General features: G+C 44.9%; 1 protein-coding gene across 5 annotated transcripts in view; it reads right to left on the bottom strand.

Moving 5' to 3' along the window:
• The window catches only part of CAMK1D (calcium/calmodulin dependent protein kinase ID), a 370,122-nt gene that overhangs the window by 46,078 nt on the left and 302,194 nt on the right, over window positions 1-21,850 (bottom strand). For all 5 annotated transcript variants that reach the window (XM_040967785.1, XM_040967783.1, XM_040967784.1 and 2 more), the window contains one exon: window positions 545-683. In XM_040967785.1, the coding sequence (XP_040823719.1) occupies window positions 545-683 (139 nt within the window). The remainder of the gene's footprint in view (window positions 1-544; window positions 684-21,850) is intronic.

Raw genomic sequence — 21,850 nt, 5'->3', positions numbered from 1 at the left:
CTTCAGAGTGAATGGGTGAAGATAGGATCAACTGTCAAAACACCATGAAGACAAGAAAGAAACATACAGGACACTGGGAGAAGGTACCCTGTGACCCATCCTCCTGCCAGTGTTGTCCCTTCTTTCTCCTTTCACACCACCTGCCTGATGTCCCTTTCTTTCCTACAGTGTATTGTGCTGCAAAGGGAGCTGGAACTGTGAGAAGGCTCCAAAGCACTGAACTGGGTGAAGGGCATTCATGGACCACATGTCACGGGACATCACCTTTTGGGTAGGCTTGGACAAAGTACTGCTACTGTGGTCCTCTGGCTAGCAGGATGGTTATAAGACCTCCCAAACATTGGACAACCACAATGATGTTTGTCATCTTCCAAGATCCCTGGTTCCCAAAGAACTTGACAACTAAAAGCACACTAATGGCCATTATTCATTTCAATCATCTCTACTCAAAGCAGCTTCATTTCTCCCTTGGACCTAAACCTGGAGCGCAGGTATGTGGTGGGTTGTAGAGTGGCTATAGGATGTTGCTAAGCAATGGCCTCACCTTGAGATCTCTGTGGACGATGCCCATTCTGTGGAGATAGTACACAGCATCCAAGACCTGGCGGATCAGCGTGCTGGCATCCTTCTCGGTGTAGAACCCCTTCTCCACTATCCGATCAAACAGCTCTCCACCAGACACACTGTTCAGGGGGGAAAAGAACGATTACAAGTCTGAGAGAATCTGTTAAACTGTGCAGGGAAAATCATCAATCAGAGCTTTCAATGTGACAGAAGATTCAAACTTCATTTCCAAAGTGAATCCATCTTTGTAGTTACATATCACTGCACCTATGCCCACAGAAGTTATGTCCAAGAAGTTCATATATGTCATAGCAGTACACACATTTGGAACAAACTAAAGGGAAGCAAATCACACTGAGACCCATGATCTAGCTACACCTGAGAAGTCTCTGCTGGTCTCTGTCTCATTCTGATGGCATAAAGTCCAAACAGCCTTCTAAATGTCAGCAACAAAGGGCGATGACACCGGAGGAGGAGGTATCTCCCTGGCTAGAGAGCATCCCTCAATGACACAAGGGTGTGCACAAAGCCCTGGCCTCCCCCACGGCATGTCTAAGTTCTTGATCAAGCTCTGTTCTTAATAACTGAGTCATGGGCACTCTCTGAATTATTGAACTTCATCCTTTGAATCTGTCAGATGGAGAAGTTAATCTCATTAGCCATCTCATTTCCATTACCCTTGGAAACAGCAGATCCTCAAAGCCATTTGTAACATACAAGAAAATCAAGAAAAAGTGACACAGTATCACACTGTCCTGGTTTGGGTAACAATATTTCAACTTAATTGCGCTGAATTTCAGGTTCCATTCAACTTTTTAAAAATTTATTGATGTGGGGATTGGATTAGCAAAAGTCACACAACAGTAGACAAACACTGCCACCCTGTCACCTGTTATTTTATGCTGCACTAACAAAGTAATAGAACTGTACAACTCAGAATAGAAAAGCTCAAAAGGCAACTTAAATTTCTAATTTTTGGAATATTTGGTTCTCTTAAAAAATTAGTGCTTCTTTCAAATAATCAAGCCATTTTTGGAATAAACTTCAAGGTTTGTGTTAATACTGGTTAAAAAACCAGGGTCTGACACAATAGCCAAGTAGCTAAATCCTCACCTTGCATGTTCTGGTATGCCATATGAGCACTGCTTTGTATTCTGGCTGCCCCACTTCCCATCCAGCTCCCTGCTTGTGGCCTGGGAAAACAGTCAAGGACAGTCCAAGCCTTGTGACTCGGCACCCACATGGGAGATCTGAAAGAGGCTCCTGGCTCCTGACTTTGGACTGACTCAGTTCCAGTCATTGCAGCCACTTGGGGAGTGGACCAGTGGATGGAACATCTTTCTCTCTGTCCTGCCTTCTCTCTGTAAATCTTTTATTTTTTTTAAATAAATCTTTAAAAAATACCCACAATTTTTCCAAAAAGCAACCTGAAACCAAGACTTCCAATATTAAAAACATAAACTCAATTTCGAAAACACTTTTATAGCTTTAATAGATTTGTCCTAGTCATAATACACTCCAATCCAAAAAAAATCATTCATTTTCTGCCAGTCGTGGCAGCTGATGGGCAATAACTGATCCACTAAAACTACCAGTTGAAAAAAAAAGTTAATATAGGAAAAGAGCATGGTAGCTAGAAAAGGCTTATGTCAGAGCTATTCCAATACCTACAGCCATTCCAAACACTATTATGTTCAGATCATGTTTTCTTTCCTAGGTGGACTGACAATCTAGATGAGAATCAAAGGGTGCCCAGGAGAAATAAAAAGCAACTCAAAAGAAGACAGAAACAACTGGGGATAAATTACATTTTAATAACTGTTCTCTACAGGATCTATCCTTAGATAAACCAAGATTTCAAGACATTCCTTTTCAACCACAGACATCAGCTTGTCTCTAATCTTTTTCTTGAAGCTTCCCCCAGTGAGCTGCAAGGCCTGAAACTGCAGAACTCCAGCACAGGGCTTGGAGGCATTCCCCTCATTGTTTATTCATCTACTCATTCAATGTTCTCGGGGTGCTCATGGCCAGCCTGCCTCCAAGCATGGTTTGCAGCAAACCAGGCAGTATTAGCTGTGCACAAGGAGACGTGTGCTTTGAGTATGCACTTCCACACCCTCTACCACTGACCACCCTCCAAGATCCTCATCTCTGACTGATGATCAGAGTGCTTCCCCACCATGGTCTGCTGTCTTCACTTCCATTCCTCTCCAAGAATGCTCCACTACCACCCTCATCCCCTGTCCTTGCTACCCCATGCCTCAAACTTGGCTCAAACCTCCACCTCCCTCAAAACTCCTCTGGCCTGCTTCCCATTCCCTCAAGGTTCAACCATTTTGCTGTGGGATATGTCAGATATGGACAGTTTCTGCTGAGCAAAAATATGCATACCATCATAGGACACATGTGAAGCATCGGCATCAAAGGTTGCTACAAACGGTCCCAGGGTATCAGTGCTGTGTGCCTTTAACATTCTGATACCTAAATTGACAGTTGCATCAGGATCCCATTTTTCTAAATATTCGTCACAAAGAATTAGGTTTCCTTAAAAGCCAGGGCATAGGGAAAGAACTGAAAATTTGCTAATAAGAAGAAATATCTTAAATTTCAAATCACTTTAAATTTCCTTAAGCTTGCATTTCACACACACACACACACACACACACACACACACACACACACACACACACACACACACAGGGATGGCAGTGCAACATAATGGGTAAGTCACTGCCTGCAACACTGGCATCCCATGTTGTTCAAGTTCCTGCTGCTTCACTTCCAATCCAGCTCCCTGCTCAAGCACCTAGGTAAGCAGCAGAAGACGGTTCAAGTGTTTGGGTCCCTATCACCCACCTGGATGAAATTCCTGATTTTGGCCTGGCTCCGCCCTGGCAGGTGCGTTCATTTGGTCAGTGAACCAGAGGATGGACAATGTCTCTGTCTTTCCCTCTGTTTCTCTGTAATTCTGCTTTTTAAATAAATTAAATATTTTTAAAGTTGGGAGCATAAATATGAAATGTCACCAGAACTCCTACTTTTGAAGCTTTAGCCCCTAGGGCAATGGTATTTGGAGGTGGGGGCCTTAGGGTCACTGGGCTCAGATGAGGGCATGAGGGTGGGAAGCCCATGGTGTGGGAGGTGCTCTGTCCACGAGAAGAGCGGTGCACAGTGCTCTCTCTGTGCCACAGGAGAGCACCAGAATAGAGCCCTCATCAGCATCTGGTCCTGCTACTACGCTGCCTTTACTTGTGTTTGGGAAACCTTCCTGTTGAGGTTTGATAAAGGAATTCTACCTTTGTGCTGTTTGTGAAAAACAGGAGGAAGGATGTATACGGAAATTATTGTCATGCCAGAGGTTTTAAGGGAAAATAGCTAATTTCATCTGATGCAAAGCACTTGTTCACATTCCACAAGATAGTTTCATTAGCAATCATTTACATTGTTCATATATTTCATAGTCATATCTTACTCATACTGACTCTCCAGCAATGTGATTTCTATATTCCAGTGAGAGATATAGAGAAAGAAAATAATAGGTGAACAGATAAATTTGTGCCAGAGGGTTAGAAACACTGTGTGGAGTTGAAGTAGTTCGATGAGTTTCTGGTGCAGTTGGTTCTGAGTGGACTCAGTCTGGTCCCTCAGAATGACAGCACCAGACTGGACCGGAGGATGCTGTGACCCAAAAGGAAGGTCTGGGTGACTGGAGTGGACAATGGAGAGAAGGGTTCAAGGTGAGCTTCAAGCGGAAGGTTCAGCTCCTGCAAGACCCTCTGCTGATGTTCCAACAGGAAGGACTTTCTCTAACCTTGATCATAAGCTACTGGAGGGTATGCAGTCTCAAAGGAGGTAGTTCACCCTTCGAAGAGGCTGCCACTGCTGGAGTTCAGCTTCTGAAGGCAAGAATGGCTATGGGCAGAGGAGCTGGGGGCGCAGGTGACAGCAAATAGTGGCTCTGGCAAGGAAGACCAGGCCTGGTCCGAGGCCTGGGAAACCCAGGATACAAACCTCTGGTGCTAGAACAGAGTGGGACCACGGCTGAGCTCCAGAGTCACATTGTTCTCATTTGCAACAAGGCTAATAACACTGGCTTAAGAATTGAGACAAAGAGAGGAAGACACCTGGGCAAACTCCTGGCATACCTCAAAGGGCAAGCATTCATTCCCTCTGCCTTTTCCCCTGGGGCCACGGGGGCAGGAACACACCACTGATTCATGAGTATTGCCATAAAGGGAGCTGAGGGGAACATGGCATTGCCATCATCATGGGGGGACAGGAGAGCCTTTTTCTCCCTGCTCCCAGATTACCAGCTGAGATTTTAAATGTTTTTTATTGTTCCTCTCTTTTCTTCCTTTGTTCCTTCGTTCCTTCCTTCCTCCCTCCCTCCCACTCCTGTCTTTTTTTGAGATAGCCATGTACTCAGCTAAGATGGAACTGGCGAAAAGTTCAGCCTCACTACACAATCACACCATTGAGCACTGCGACTGCTACCGTGATTAAATCTCCTTCTCTAGCTGCATAAAGCAGGAAAGGCAAGGGCCAGAACACAGTCAAGCCAGGATAGCCCATTTCCTGAGGTGTTCTAGGTTAAAGAAGTACTCATGAACACATCCTGACCCCATATGCCGAACTTCTGAGATAGCCTCAGCTCTGAACTAGCAGATGGTCTTGAATTGCATTCGCTATAACTGTGTGTGTGTGTCGGGGGGGGGGGGGGGATTGTCCTTACTTCTCTGGCCATTACATACTGACCTTAGTGCAATTAGGTCCAATTAAGAAATGTCTACTTGGCAGTACAATTATTTTTCTATTCTGCTCCTGATATAGAAATAATTTTTAATTACTTGAGTAGATAACAACTGAAAGGAGATGGAGATGGTTCTGGAAAATGTCTACGAATATGACTTGGTCACAGAAAGCATGCAAAATCAGTAAATCTCAAGGAGAGAAGTATCCATTTGCCATAAGCATTTCTTGCTCTATCTTGGGGTAAGTGGCTCTGCTCAAAACCAATGCCGACTTAAACCAATTTCACATGCTCAGATTCAGAATCTGAAGACAGCTTGAAAAAGCCCCAATTTTATGACAATTCTAAAAGATACACTTGCAGTCCTTTGTTGCATGTCAGCGATGGCCTATTGTATGTATGCATTTAGAGTTGTTCTAGTGTTTCACAGTCAATGGGCATCACTACTGCAAATCATTAAACAATTGTATGGGAAGGCTTGGACCGGGTGCGATATCTAGTAGCTAAAGTTCTCATCTTGCATGCACTGGTATCCCATTGGGTGCCAGTTTGTATGCCAGCAGCCCAGCTTCCCATCCAGCACCCTGCTTGTGGCCTGGGAAAGCAGACGAGTATGGCTCAAAGCCTTGGGACTCCTGCACCTATGTGGGGGACCCAAAAGAAGCTCCTGGCTCCTGGCTTTGGATCGACTCAGCTCCAACCATTGCAGCCACTTGGGCAGTGAACCAGTGGACAGAAGATCTTCCTCTCTGTCTCTCCTCCTCTTTGTGTGCCTGACTTTTCAATAAAAATAAATAAATCTTTCAAAAAAAAAGTATTGGAAGGCACATGCAGTTAGCTGATCCATGGAAGGTCTACTGACACTTTTGAAACAATGAAGTCAAAACAGGAATTGCCTACTGCTCAGTTTTAAAAATGCTTACTGCCTTTGCTGGCTCAGTCGCAATGGTCTCTCAATCTAGTTTCCAGTAATTGCACCGACAAAGGCACACAACCTCAGCTGCCTGTGACGTGGCTCTGGGGCTCTGTGCCAACGGCTGAGGCACCGGCCCTAGGCTCCTGCTAAGACTCACACGTTTTTATTTTTCTACCCCACTCATGGATAATGCATTAGCTTGAACATCCTGACTGTAAAAAAGCCTTTCCTGACCTCCAGACATGGCTAGGTATTCCATCTACTCTCTCTTTCTTAGCACCCCATGTTTCTGCATAGCACTCATGGTTAGCACACCTTGTATGTGAGCCCTGACCTCCTGTCCTATCCCAGCCTGTGAACTCCATGAGCGCAGGTCCATGTGTGCCTCATTTGCATGTATTGACTCAGGACTCAGCCTGGCGCCTGATACAGAGAAAAGGCAAGCTAAACATTTGCCAAGCACAGACAGCATGTACCAAAGTACAGAGCGGGTGTGGTTGGGATTCAGGCATGGCACTCCCGTGCAGTCAAGCGAATCCTCAAAGCATGTACCACGTAGCTCACAGGGATGTGCTCAGCAGCCTATGCCCTTTATCAGGCTGGCAGCTGAGTCAGCCCTCCTGCAATGTCCACCTCATTCATTCATTCATTCATTCATTCTTGACCATCCCAACATGTATATTTGAAGCTGGTTTGCATACTATGTTTTGTTTCACCAACTGTTTCTACCCTTGCCCTCTCTCACACTGGGCTTTGCCTGTTTAGCTTGCAGCAGGCACCCCTACTCTGAAGAATTTTCTGGAGTCTTCAGCCCACTTGCTACTCCTGGCTTTGTGCCAGGAGTCTGAGCAAGAAGACTTTATGACTTACCCCCTGCAGGAGAAGGCCACATTTTAAAACATTGGAACAAGAGAATCCTCTGGCATATTTTTATAATTACCAATTTTAAACATCATGCCAAAAACAGAGAGATCTGCTTAAGTGTGAGTTAGTAACATAGAGCAGTGTGTGGGGACAGAGGGATCCTCAGGGTGTGGATGCCTGGTTGGCAATGTCACAGCTTAATCCATGCATGCTACAGAGATGGGAGGGAAGGGCATCAAAACAGACTCAATCATTTACAGATCCAAATCAGGTACGCCCCAGCAATTTGTGCTCTCGCTCGCTCTCTCTCTCTCTCTCTCTCTCTCTCTCTCTCTTTCTCCCTCTGTGTGTGTGTGTGTGTGTTTCAGGATTGAATTTTTAAAGTCTTCCTTTGTAACTGCATAAACATGCAAGAGGCACTGAACTGTCTCTGTCAATTAGCTTGATCTTTTAGAATTAAGATGATAGAGCAGGGGCCAGACAATTCCAGGTGAGTATCCAGTACATCTGACTCTTTCTCAGCTCACCTGGCTGCAGTCTGAGGAGAACAAAACTTCCACTCATGGCAATGGTATAGATATTTTAAATCATGTTTCCCATGTGTTTGGTGTCCGTATCAAGCAAAAGCAATTATTCCTAAAGGTTCCATTTCCATCCGCCCCACCCCTTTTTGGCATCTACACATTATCAGACATAATAAGACACTGAATGAGACTACTACAACTTTATCAAAGAGAACATTTTAAACTCTCTTTAAGGCTGTATTATGTTTATATGACACATCAGCTATTATGTTTTTAAAAATGACAAAGAAAGGTTTTCTCCAATGTTTCTAAGGATGGATACTTCTATCCCCACAAAGAATGAGCACCAGCCATTTGAAAACCACTATTCTGAAAGTGTGTTGAAATTTAAAACTAACAGGCCCCCTGGTACCATGCCTGAAGTTCAGGGGCAAAAAAATGTCGGACAAGGTTTGGAGCATGGGTCAGACCTGTACTTACACTTGCAATGGACCCAATACCAAAACAAACTACGTATTTAAATTATTGCATAAATGCTCTTTAGTTATCAACAACGTAAGCAGAGAAATGGTCACAGAAAGGGTTAGCAGTCAGCCCAGGCTTCGCTTAATGTTAATCATCACTGGTTGATTAACCAACTGCCAATGACAGATCAATGCACATGTCCAGCTACCCATTGGTATGGCAGATTAAGCATCGCTGGTGGACTCAGCATCTAGGACCTGTCCATCTCAACAGGGAGGAATTACTCTAGTTGGCCAAGAACCCCCACCTCTAAAGCTTACAGCAACAACTAGCATTTCTTTTTTTTTTAAAGATTTATTTTTATTATTTTTTTTATTGGAAAGGCAGATATACAGAGAGGAGAGACAGAGAGGAAGATCTTCCGTCCGATGATTCACTCCCCAAGTGAGCGCAACGGGCCGATACTATGCCGATCCGAAGCCAGGAGCCTCTTCGGGGTCTCCCACGCGGGTGCAGGTTCCCAAAGCTTTGGGCCGTCCTCGACTGCTTTCCCAGGCCACAGGCAGGGAGCTGGAAGGGAAGCGGGGCTGCCGGGATTAGAACTGGCGCCCATATGGGATCCCGGGCGTGCAAGGCGAGGACCTTTAACCACTTGCGCCACTGCGCCGGGCCCAACAACTAGCATTTCTTATGGCTTCCATCTAAAGCTCTTTCCAGGTATTCTTCTATACATCTTTAAGTCTTAAAATTGTCCTAGGGCCCAGTGAGATAGCCTAGTGGCAGAAATCCTTACTTTGCCTGCACCAGGACCCCATATGGTTGCCGATTCCTATTCTGGCTGCTCCATTTCCCATCCAGCTCCCTGCTTATGATCTGGGAAACAGCAAAAGGTGGCCTAAAGCCTTGTGACCCTGTATTTGTGTGGGAGAACCAGAAGAAGCTCCTGGCTCCTGTCTTTGGATCAGCTCAGCTCGGGCTGTTGTAGCCACTTATGGAGTAAACCAGCAGACTGGATATCTTTCTGTCTGTCCTTCTCTCTGTAAATCTGCCTTTTCAAAAAAAAAACAAATAAATCCTTGAAAAATTTAAATAAATAAATATATCTTTAACAACCACTTTAAAAAGGGCTCCCAGTGGCCATGGCCATATTGCCTACTCACCAAACACAAAGAAGGAAGCATCGATGCTGCAGCCCTGAGAGCCTTTAGCACTGGAACTGACTTTTGATTTGATTGCTCACCTTCTCTTGATGGCAGTGTGTTTTCAGAATGTGTCTTTAAGGGTGATTGAGATCCCTGCTCGGATACGACATGGTAGCCTAGTGACTAACACCCTTGCCTTGCATGTGCTGGGATCCCATATGGACGTTGGTTCTAATCCAGGCAGCCCTGCTAGCCATCCAGCAAGGTCTCCTATGTAGGAGACTCAGAAGAGGCTCCTGGCTTTCGATTGGCGCAGCTCTGGCTGTTGTGGCCACTTAGGGAGTGAATCAATGGACAGAAGATCTTCTTCTCTGTTTCTCCTCCTCCTCTCTGTAAATCTAACTTTTCAATAAAAATAAAATGATATTTTAAAAAATATCCCTGCTGGGCCTGGCGCAATGGCGCAGTGGTTAAGGTCCTCGCCTTGCATGCCCCGGGATCCCATATGGGCGCTGGTTCTAATCCCGGCGGCCCCGCTTCCCTTCCACCTCCTTGCCTGTGGCCCGGGAAAGCAGTCGAGGATGGCCCAAGGCTTTGGGACCTTGCACCTGCGTGGGAGACCCGGAAGAGGCTCCTGGCTTCGGATCGGCATAGTATTGGCCGTTGCTCTCACTTGGGGAGTGAATCATCGGACGGAAGATCTTCCTCTCTGTCTCTCCTCTCTGTATATCTGCCTTTAAATATATCTTAAAAAAAATATCCCTGCTCCCAACATCCAAGTGCCTTGGTTCATGTCCCTCTCTGGCTCCTGACTGCTGCTTCCTGCCCATGCAGACCGTGGGGGTGGGGTCAGTGATTATGGCACACGCAGCTGGGCTCTTAACACCCATGTGGAACACCAACACTGAGTTCCTACTCCTGACTTCAACCCAGCCCAGTCCTGGCATTCGGGGAGCGAACCTAGCAGATGAGATTTGTCTCTCTTTCAAATAAATTTTAAAAAAATTAAATGTGATTTTCTGCATTTCATGCACACTAGGCTGGTTTAATCTAGCAAGAAAACACATCCACAAAGAGGAAAACAGCAAGCGTTGGCAATGAGAATGTGGTGAAACTGGAATGTCATGCAATTGCTGGAAATGTAAAATGGGACAGTCAGTCTGGAAAAGGACTTAGTAATTGCTCAGAAAGTTATGACACAGTGATTATAACCTAGCAATATCATCCCTAGGTATGTACCCAAGGGAAATGAAAAGGTATGTTTATACAAAACCTTTGTAGGTCTGTGGTTGCAGAGTCGCCTGCATGTGCAGCAACTTAGGTATAACACAAAGTGTGGTCTACCCCTGGAACGCTATTCTGCCATAGGAGGGAATGTAGTGCTGACACATCACATGTGTACTGGAAACATGATGGTAAGGAAAGAAATGGGACACAAAAGGCCACATGTTGGATGATGTCATTCACACAAAATGTACAGAAGAGGCAAAGCTCTAGACACTACTGGTTACCAGAGGCAGGCCAGGGAGAAGAATGGCGAGGAGGCATCTTCTGGTGTGATGAAAACGCTCTGCAGTTAGGTGTTGCTGCTGCTGCTGCGTACACCAAAACCCAGTGAGTGTGGTCATCTTAGAACTGTATCTATGAAATACATGAAATCTGTTCTTTTTATATATTTTTAAAAATCCCACTGAGTAGTATATCTCAAAATTTGGCCTTACATATGATACGAATTACACTTTATTTTTGAAGAGTATCCTTTTCACTTGACCAATCACTTCAGCAACAGGATGACCAATGTGCTGAAAGAAGCAGATGCTTACAGCATCCTCAGGAAGAGCCCTGTTGCTTGCCCTGGCCAGGTAACAAATGAAAATGCCTTTCTGTCTTGACTTCTCATTCAGTCTTCTCTGTATTAGTTCTTCCTCTCCTTTCTGGTGCCAGGGGAGTTTTTCTTGCCCTTTTTTAGACAGCCTTCCTCTTAGATGGCCTGCACGCTTCATGCCCATGCAGCCCTCTTGTTTTATTCTTGAGGAATAAAGTGGAAGCACTAGAAAGCAGCACCATAGAGCCCTTTGTCATGTGGGATATTCTCAGACAACCTCTGGGAATAACCAACTTCACATACACAATGTGCTTCAAAAACAGCTCCAAGAGTTACATCTCTCGTGTAATGTGACCTCAGATAACTGCCAAGTGGCACCCCACTCACTCATTATTCCTAGCAATAAATCCATCCTGCTAAGAACTTAATTGCCTTAAAACTTCATTAATGTGATTTTGCTTCAAAATATGACATGCAAAATTCAGAAAAGACAGTGTGCTGTCAGAGTGATGGAAACATTCTAAAACTGGATTCCAATGATGGTGATGATTGCATAACTTGGCAAAGTTACCGAAAATCACTCAACTGCACATTTGAGATGGGTGAGCTGTGTGATATAAATAAGAGCCTGATCAAGTCATTAAAATAAAAGCAAAAGGGGGAGCTGGGAGGGGGAAACTGCATAGAAATAGAGAGGAACCCAGCTGGGCAGGGAGCTGACTGTGGTACAAGCTGGTAATGGGACAGTGTAGTAAATGATGCTGTGTGTCACCCACAACACTCCAAGAACAAGAGTGTCGGCTGATGATAGTCTTAAGTTGGGTCCCTTAAGGTACTTCCTTTGGCAGAAGGGCATTGTTGACCTCACTGAGGGACAGACCATGAAGAGACATTGCAAGGTTGCAAATGTCTTCCTCTCCTTCCTGTTCCAAGGCAGAGGAAACCGCCTGCAGGGTATTCTCATCTGAGTTCCTGAGCATAGACTGAGTCCTTTCCTTCCTCCTCCACTCCCTGACAAATGTTCACCCTGCATACTTTCCACAGAATACCCCTGCACCCTGACCTTTGCTTCTGAAATGGTTTCCAGGGGTACCAAAATAGATATTTGACCCAGATTTCTCTACGTTTGTAAATGTTGAACATTCTCCAGGAGAAGTATGGAAATGAAAATATTTTGCAAATGGAAGTGCTATCAGCAGCAGAGAGAACTGCATCTGATGTTTCACAGACCCTGTGTCCATTGCCCAATCTGTTGAGCAGTGGCAGAAAGAAACAGAACCAGAGGATTCTGTGGCCCTCTGGCCTTGAAGCTATGGTTCAGCATTCTCAGTGTCATCCTTACTCAATCACAAGGACAGTGTTCCCACATCTGTTCAGATGGGGGCAACTAGTTGGCGAAGGTTCCTTCTCTAACTGGTTTCTACAACAGGTCCAAGAGTGTGCAATTCCTGCAAAGCATCAGAAAGGAATTCAAGAAAACCCAAGACTTCCAGAAATGCAAGGCAATGGCAGGAAAGTTTGTACCTACATGGGAAAGTAGAGTCCATTTGCTCCTTACATTTTTTGAAAAAATATATTTATTTGAAAGTCAGAATTACACTGAGAGAAACAGGAAGGGTAGGAGAGGGAGGGAGGAGGGAGAGAGGGAAGGAGAGACAGAGAGAAAGAGAGAGAAGCAGAAAGAGAGAATGGATGAATATCTTCCATCTGCTGGTTCACTCCCCACATGGTCTCAATGATCACCTCTAGGCTAAGCTGAAACCAATAGCTAGGAGCAGCATCAGGGACTCCTGGGTAGCAGAGGCCCAAGAACCTGGACCATCTTTCACTACTTTTCCCAGGTGCATTAGAAGGGTGTTAGATGGGAAGTGGAGCCTCCAGGACTCAGACCAGTGCCCATAAAGAATGTCTGTGGTGTAAGAGATAGCTTTTCCTGCTATGCCACAAAGCCAGTCACCCTCCTACATTTAGCAGAACTGCACCCCTTTGCTATAAGGCCTTTACGTTGCACAGGAACAAGGTGTGACTGACCTGTTTAAAGTCCCAGCCTTTTAGATACATTTCCACATATACACCCATCACAGCACAAGAAATACCTGATTAATGTCCTTGCTAAGGGATTGTGGGAACTACCAATGAACTGAAATTGCCTTGCTTCAGCAGATTCCAAATCTTGCTTTCCCATCACTGACTCCCAGTAACTCATTAGATGAATGTTATGCTAGCGCTCTGGTCAAACCTCTCAGCCAGAGAGACATAAACAACTGACTCTTTATAGTAGGCCTAACTCAGGACCAACCACAATGCATTGTGTTGTTCTAGGCATGAACCACTTTGTGCCCAAGGAGGCAAAGCTTAGAGGCTTGACTCTCCCCTCTGTGCTTTGCTCAAGCATTTAGAATCTCCATTCTGTTGGCCCAACTGGCTCTATCTCCTGGGTTTCTCATCTCCTCTCTTCCCTAACATGGGACCACCACTATTACTGTCAGTCCTCCTTGCTCTGCATTCCTCACATCTGCCCTGGCAAATCCAGCCCACTGAAGATGGAAAATATGGTTAAAACAGTATGTCTATATTGGACATATGCAGACTTTTTAATGATTATTCCCTGAATAATACAGTAGAACAATTATTTATACTACCTTGGGTATTATAAGTAACATAGAGAGCATTTAAAGTATATGGGAGGATTGTGTAAATACAAGGGACTTGAGCAAAAGAAGGCAACCCCAAGGATGTGGAGCAACATTTGACAAGCTGAGGGACCAGCAGGATCCAAGGCAGCAGGTGGTGACCTGGGGTAAGCCCAAGGGTGCGAGTATTGCTGGGCAGTGAAGGCTAGGTGATGAGGAAGGGCTTTGAGTCATCAGTCGGATGTGAGTGGTCCAGGTCCTCTGTGGAAGCAGGCAAGGCCAGGAGGTGCAGAGAGCAATTGGGAGACAGGCAGGTGCAGGGCAGGAAACATATGGGCCTCTCCTTCCTGGAGCCAGCTGTGCAACAGGCAGATGCTCAGCAAGGCTCAGGCCAGAGCCTGATGCATTTCTCTTACTTACAACTAAAGGAATATTGATTAAATACCAAATGCCAGGCTGGCTCTGGATGGTGGTGGTATTAATCAAGAGAAGACCCACAACAGGAAGAATAGGCTCTAGGAAAGAGAGAAAGTTTGGAATCAGATCATGAGGTGATTGCCAAGCAAATGCATACAACAGGCACCTACTTACTCAAAGACATATGCAATCAATTTTGTTACTAATTTTTTCATGAATTCTTTTCTGAGTTGTGTGCTAAAATATATTTTTAAAATTGTAAATATAACTCCTTATTTAGGAAAGACCAGAAAGCTTCTAATAAGTTGTTTTTGTGCTTCTAAAAATGAAATTCTAGTATGGCCTTTACTAGAATTTGCTATTTGCATAAAAGAATAAAATTATCCAGCTGTATACAGGTGGGACCCAAGTCTCTGGGATCAAGGCCCCCTTGCCACACCTGCCCTTTTCACTGCCTTCCTTGGGGACACAGAAGGACGGGGAGGAGGCCCAAACACAGCAGGGACAGGAGTGAAAACTTGGTCCTCCTCTTGGAGAACTCTGGGCTGCTTGGGTGAATGGAGACCCTCTCAGAGTCCTGATACTTGGCGCCATGAAGGAAATCTCTGGAAGAACAAAGGGCACATTCCCAAGCTTGCTGCCAATCTGCCCAGCCTCCCTATCGGCTCTTCTGGCAGCAGGACCCTCTAGTCAGTCCAAGTCTCATCCAGGGGCACATGCAGAGTTCACTGGCTTTGCACTGCTTCTAAACCCCTCACTCATACGGCCTACAGTAGTATTCCACCATAGCCAGCTTGGCCTTCATTTGCAGTTGGAGAGCACTGCCAGCAATGATGGAGCAATGAAGCACCTGGAGGCTGGCAGTAGAGGTGGGAGGGCATCAGGAGATACAGCTTGTCAATTTCTTAAGTCTAAAATGAAAACGCAGGCTAACTATGCTGCCCTGTGATTCTTGGGGAACTGCAACCTGCAAAGCTGTTAGGTGTCAGCTTGTCGCTCCCTGTTCTGAGATCACAGAAAGGCATCTGAATGGATGCTGATGTCCAGGGCTTCATGATACAGAGAGTTGGTGCCATTAGACGGTTGTGAGTGACCAGTTCCTTCAAAGGGAGACAGGCTTGTGCCGACCCTGCCACTTGGAGAACACAGTGGGGGAGTAGTGGAGACATTCTTCCACCTCCTGCTCGCTGAGTTTAAAGACATTTTCTACAACTCCTACCCACCACCCTCACCCTGGCAAGATGGGCATACAAGCTGCACTGAACCTCACAGGTTCACAAGGAAGCCTAAATAATATATATGAAAAACAATCCCACACAGAGCAGGCCATGTGGCTAGCGCATGCTAGCCACTATTGTTACCATTAGCATAAATGTTATTTTGAAGGACTCCAGGTTAGGCAAATGTTTAGGATCACATCTCCACACTCAGGTGGAATCAAATAAATGTGTGCTGATTTAGCAGGTATTTGCCAAACATCTGTTCTGCACCAGGCACACCACCAAAGTGTGGGGGGAGATCTATTCAAATGTCCCAACTCACCAAAATGGAACTGCTTTCCAGGTCCAAGCTCATTCCCAAGAGGAGCCTGAGAGCAGCTTTGCAGGATGTGGGCAACACACAAAGAGAAAGCCTATGTAATGATAGTAAGAAAAACAAAGTGAAAGAGCAGAGAAAGGTTAGGACAAAAAGCCAGGCCATGAAATTTCTCCGCACTTGGTAGAAGCAAGTCACAAATGTGACTCTCAAACTTTTCTAGCTGCCAATTCAAGGTGGATACAGCTAAGTTAGAGGGCTGTGTCTATAATTTAACACTGACAAACGGCTCATGGGAAGCAGAGAAGTAGCAGTTGGCCCATCATCCTCTTGAACATACTTAAAACTTGATCTTTTCATCTACTCTCTAGGCTTTCAAAACCATTTAAATACTTCAAAAGTAGGCACATACACGATGTCTTCATAGATAATTGATATACATAGTTTGGGGAGTCTGTAATAACATCTCTGCTATTGATTCTTTAGCCAATGACCCAAGCTCAGCTGAAGAACCATGGGCCATTTGAGCCTGATGTCTCAAAGAAACACTAACACTGGCAATCATGAGAAACAAACAAATGAATCTTTGAGGGAAGAGCCACTGGGTGACAATTAAATTTTGATGCTTCAAGAATGTTGGTGTGATAATTCTATGGCCATGTACATTGCAGATGGCTAATTGTGAATGTCATTGAGGATGGATAACATGAACTCATGATTTGATTATTACTAAGTCTGAAACAAATGCAATCAATTAACAAAGCAGCCCTTTCCTTGGGAGTGTTGAGAGCTTCCTGCTGTGCTTTTCATTTCACTGCTTGGCCATGGAGATCATCTATGGCTCTCCACCCACAGGATTCATTTAGGCTTGAAATTCTGCCATGTTGGGCTCTTTGAACATTCCTAGTTGTCTTCATTTCCACTACTACTAAGGAGGGTGTCTTTTCAGCCCTTTTGGCTGTAAGAACAACTTTGTATTGTGTTCCTTCCTATCAAATGTTCTTCCTCCTCAAACCAAACTTCCCCCACTATCAGGCAGCCAAGGTGCAAAAAGGGAAGGAAATGAATCTTATTTAGGAAAACAAATACTGCTCCAGAAGAAGAGGATATATCCAGGATGCTCCAATTAGACCCTAGGGTCTTGCATGAAGAATTGGGCTGGGATGGTAACATCATGGTGATATTTCAGATAATTGCTGTATGCCAGGAACTATACTTGACAGTTTCTTATTGGCTCCTCAGAACTGCCTGGTCTCCCAAATATATGCCACGATCATCATTATTTAACAGGTGAGGACACCGAGGATCAGTGTTGCCAGATCGAAGCAGTGGAGGTAAGATCTGAAATGAGGCCCAGCCGGGCTCCTACACCTATGCTGTCATTGTATGCATTGAGACCGTCCCATAGGTGCCTGACATCATTGTCCCTCACAGGTGTGGTCAACTCTCGTCTCTGGATCACTCCATCTTTTTTCTCAACAGTTTGAGCTCTATATTCACTGTCACAGTTTCCAATATGTTCCTGTGTTAATCCTGTGTTATTTCAATATGCATGGAGATCATTCTGCCTGTATCTGAGCATCTTGAGTCCTTGTGGGAAGATATTCTCAAGTCCTATAATCATTACTGTCTTCTTCCTCCCTCATCACCATTCAGCTCCTGGTCACACTTGAAACCTTGTCATTAGCACTGACTTCCAACCATTTCATCATCTTACCACCAAACCACTGCCTCTCAAATCTTCACCTTCAATTTTTACAGCCCACTCCTTCTAGTGTCCAGATTCAACAATCCTTCAACCCAATGGGACCTCCAATCTATCTTTTCCATTGTTCTTTTTTATTTTTTCATTACTACCTGCCAACCTGATGCTATCTCTCGCTCCCTAGATCAACCCAAACTCCACATCCTCTCATGATCATTGCTTCTGTTCATGCCTCCCAGTGCCTTTACCTGTATTATTGACGTGACAAGGCTGAAACACTGACTGGATCCGACTCCATCTGCTTCCATGCAGTTGAACATGAGAAGGAAAGACACACTGGCTTGCTATCTGGTCTCACTCTAAATTCTGGGTCAGGCTTACCCCCTGATGTTACCTGGGGATTGTATTCTGTCTTTCAAATTTATTAGCTTTTGGTTCCCTCTGACAATCATTTCACAGCTTTGCAGATCTCTATTTTCCAAGATTCCTGGCAAATTACCTGGTTCCTTCACTGAAGAAATTGAAGCAGTCAGGAGAGAATTTCCCTGGACTCTCTGTCCCATTTTCCTCATATTCACAGAGAATAATGCCTGGTCCTGCTAAGGCCATTCTGCATTGCAACAGACTTTATTCTCTATTACTCAGACACTCCACCTGAGCAATTCTCCCTTCCCATGTTCCTCCCTAGAAACAACTTTATTCTCCATCTGTGTCCCCTTGACTGCAACACAAATATCCCTTTTCGTCATTAAAAACCATCAACAAACAAACTCAAGCCCAAATCTTATCTTGATCCTACTTCACCTATTTCTCCTTTGTTTTCCTTTGCAGTGAGGTCCCTCACACACTCTCTTTATATCCCAAATAAAACTATTTTTTAAATTCTGCTTCACCTCCAATCAGGCTCCTACCTTGCGCTTCACTAAAAAATATTTTCATCAAGAGCACCAAAGTATTGATTCCATACTGCTAAACAGGATAGTAGATTCGCATGTCTCCTCTACTGTGACCAAGTAGCAGCATCTGAGTCTGATAATTCCTCTTTCCTCCCTAAAACACTTTTCAGACTTACCTTCCAGGGTACTAGCTATAATTTGAATGAGTCCTCTAAACTGGTAATGTTGGGACCTTGGTCCCTCACATAGCAGTGTTGAGAACTGAGACCACTGGGAGGCTCCTGGTCAGGAAGATTCTGTCCTCCAGAAGGGATTCATGGATTCATGAGACAGTTTAAGAATGGTTTTGGTATAAAAATGAGCTCTCTATGCCATGCCTGCTCTAATATCTGTTGCCCTCAGACACGTTTTGATACAGCCAGAAGCCCTCAGCAGAAGCTGAGCAGAAGGAAAGCAGCCAGGATGGTTCTTTTCAGACTAAGGCAGACTGCAATTGGCCTCAAAAACAAAAACAAAAACAAATCTCCCAATGGCCCCACATGCTCTTCAAAGTCAACCTGAAGTCCAATGATCCTTGAAAGGCTTGCAAACTAGGCTTCTGGTTGTACCTGGCCCTTATCTCTGTCTTCACCCCTCACTCATCGGCACCAGCCACACTGAGTTCCTCACTGGCCCCTGGTCGTACCAGGCACCTTGTGGCCTCAGGTATAATTACTTACCACTCCCCCTGCCTGCAACACCCTTCTCCCAAATATTCATTGTCCCTACTTCCTTGGCTCCTTTAAGTCCATTTGGTTGTCACTTGTTCAGTGAGGTTTAACTGACAGCCCCTCTCTGAAATCCCTGATGCTTTATAACACTCATGTTCTCTATAGTACTCAGTGCCTTCTAACATTCTAGAGAATTTACTCACTTACTCTGTCATTGGCACTGTCCATCGCCCCCTATTCTGCAGAGGCTGAGCTTTTATCATCTGCCATGTAGCCTGTAATAGCCCTTGACACTCAAGACACTTTCAACCACAATTCACTGAATGACGCCCACAGAGCTGCCCTGCCCCACGTTCCAAAGAGCAATCATTCAGGGGATTTTATTACTTGCAACCACAGTGCACTGAGAGTGCAAGTGTGGCATCAATCAGAATACTATTAACTTTGCTTGGGCAAAAAGGTGATGTCAATTCTGTCCCAGCCTTTTTTCATATTTTGAAGGCATTTTTGCAATGCTTCCCCTTCTAGCAGTCATCATCACTCATTTTGGGAAGCAACAGTGGAAACACTTATCTCTGGTACTACACCCTCGCAGGCAAGTACCTGTGCAAAGAGTGAGCAGAAGAGAAACACACACACACACACACACACACACACACACACACACACACAGAGGAAGCCAAACACCAGCAGAAAAATGATGAGCTCACTGACTTTGGTGATGGACTAAAACTGCTAATGGACTAAAACTAACACAAATCAAGCACTTGTTCAAGTATTTCAAGTACTTCCCAAAGATGGGTGTGTATACACACACACTTGGGCTCACAAAGCAGTCAAGGCTATCCCTGAAAGGTATTAGTAAAGGGTAGCAATTAGAAAGGGTAGCAAGCAAAACATGCTGTATTTTCTTACATAGTAGCAGAAATGCCAATCTACCTAGTCTGTCAAGAAAGGAAAGGCTGTGACTGATCAATCTGTGCTGCACTTGGCAAGCCCGGGACTGCACATCAGTCCTGCAGAGGCAGCATCCCTGCCTTACCCACCGGGACACACCCGACACATGCACCAGGTTAAATGGCTGTGGTCTCTTTAGTTCATCTGTTGCGTATTTAATGTGATCTCTTCAGAAACACATTGCAGTTGCAAGTCCTCTGGCTCTTAGCTGCATCCCATGACATCTAATGTACATTAGAATCTGACCCTGTCCATCATCAAATAAAATGCACCTGCCTTGATGTGCTTAAGGTTGCGATACACTTCACAGTGATTAGAAGGCCTGAGAGACACTCTTATCTCCTTTGCATGCAATTTATGCCCCTGTTTTGTCATCCCAGCTACCACACTTGTTATGTAAGACATAACGGACCATTCTTATATACAATCACAGCATGTAAATGGCTTGGGTATTCATATGCTCTATCAGCAAGCTTTGCTTTAAATAAGAAATAAACAAACAACTCCCTGCCTCATACTATTAATATAATCGCAGCCCAGTCTTGCTTATTTGTCCTTAAGGAGTGTATAACCTCAGAGCAGGAATTCATTCTGGTTAGAAGGTTTTGAGTAACAACCTTTCTAACACTTCTGGCCTGGGAAGGGCTGATTTAAGAAGTCTTCCAAAGGCTTTATGACACAGCCTGTCATAATCAAAATGAGCCCTATTTTTGTGTCCCTTGCTCGGGTGATGAGTTTTCACAAGTTAGGAAGGCCTCTATTGCTGGTTGTTTGGCTCCATGATCCACATGGGAAGCCACTATTGGGCAGAGACCCTGTGGGTGCTACAGAGCATCTGGGCAGAGTAATCCAAGCAGCGCTGTGGAGAAGCGAGCCTGGATGAGCATCCAGGTACAGGTTGCCGAAGGCATGGGTCTAACAAAATTGCACCTCTCTGACAGGGCGTGAACAGGCAGGCCACTAGGGAGGTCAGGTGAGCTGGAATTCTGGCAACCCAGAATTACGATGCCATCTCTTTACCTGCCAGTCTAAAAGGCCTACCGTACCAGCATGTGCCTGTGTCTCATCTGGGACTAAGAAGGAAGGATGCCATGATGAGCCCAGGGATATTCAACTCCACATGGAAGTGACCTGAAAAATCCCAAATTGCTTTACCTATGCTTGGACTCCAATCCCTATCCCACTATGACCACATCATAAAAGCAGCTGTGAAGGGGGTAAGAAGCCTCCTCTTGTCCCTGACCACAGTTGGCAGTGTTATTTAGGTTTCAGGTCTTGAGATCTCGCTCTCACTCACTCTCTCTCTCTCTCAGTGACCCTCAGCCCAGTCATGCATTCATGACAGGCATTCTCCATGCGGGGCAGCCCACACTCATATGTGGATGTATGTTTTTTCTCACTGTTAAGTAAACCCTGTTCTCACTTTGTGCACCCAACTCCTGTCTGGCTGGGATTGAGGGATGGGTAAGATCCTTGGATTGAAGTTACAATTCCAGGTCCTTATCACTCACCACAACAATGGGCAGCTGAGAGCTAGGGAAAATTGGGCTCCAATGGCCTCGTCCATGGAGGCACAAATGTAAACAACAACAATAATGATAATAAAATAAAAAACTGAGCTATTCTATGAGGCACTTTGCCCTATCTCTGATAACAGTCACAAGCAAACAAGGTGGTGGGCTTGGGATGCAAGACACCTGAGTGTGAATCCAAGCTTTCTCACATAGGCAAGTTCTGGCTCTAAGTCATAGTGTCTTCAACTACTGTAACACTAGTGTGTGAAGGTAAAAACTCAAGGGTTTAGCAGATCCTTGTGTTCTGGAGGCACAAAAAATAATGACTAAGAACCATGACCTTGTTCTGGTTGTGGGGCTTCTGTAGGAAAAGTTCTCAGGACAATGTTTCTCTTAATCCTGCTGCAGAACTGGATCTAATTACAGTTGACA

The sequence above is a fragment of the Ochotona curzoniae genome, unplaced genomic scaffold (genome assembly GCF_017591425.1).
Source record: "Ochotona curzoniae isolate NIBS_2020 unplaced genomic scaffold, NIBS_Ocur_1.0 scaffold_4683, whole genome shotgun sequence".
Classification (NCBI taxonomy): Eukaryota; Metazoa; Chordata; class Mammalia; order Lagomorpha; family Ochotonidae; genus Ochotona; species Ochotona curzoniae.
This window is presented reverse-complemented; position numbering and strand designations above follow the sequence as displayed.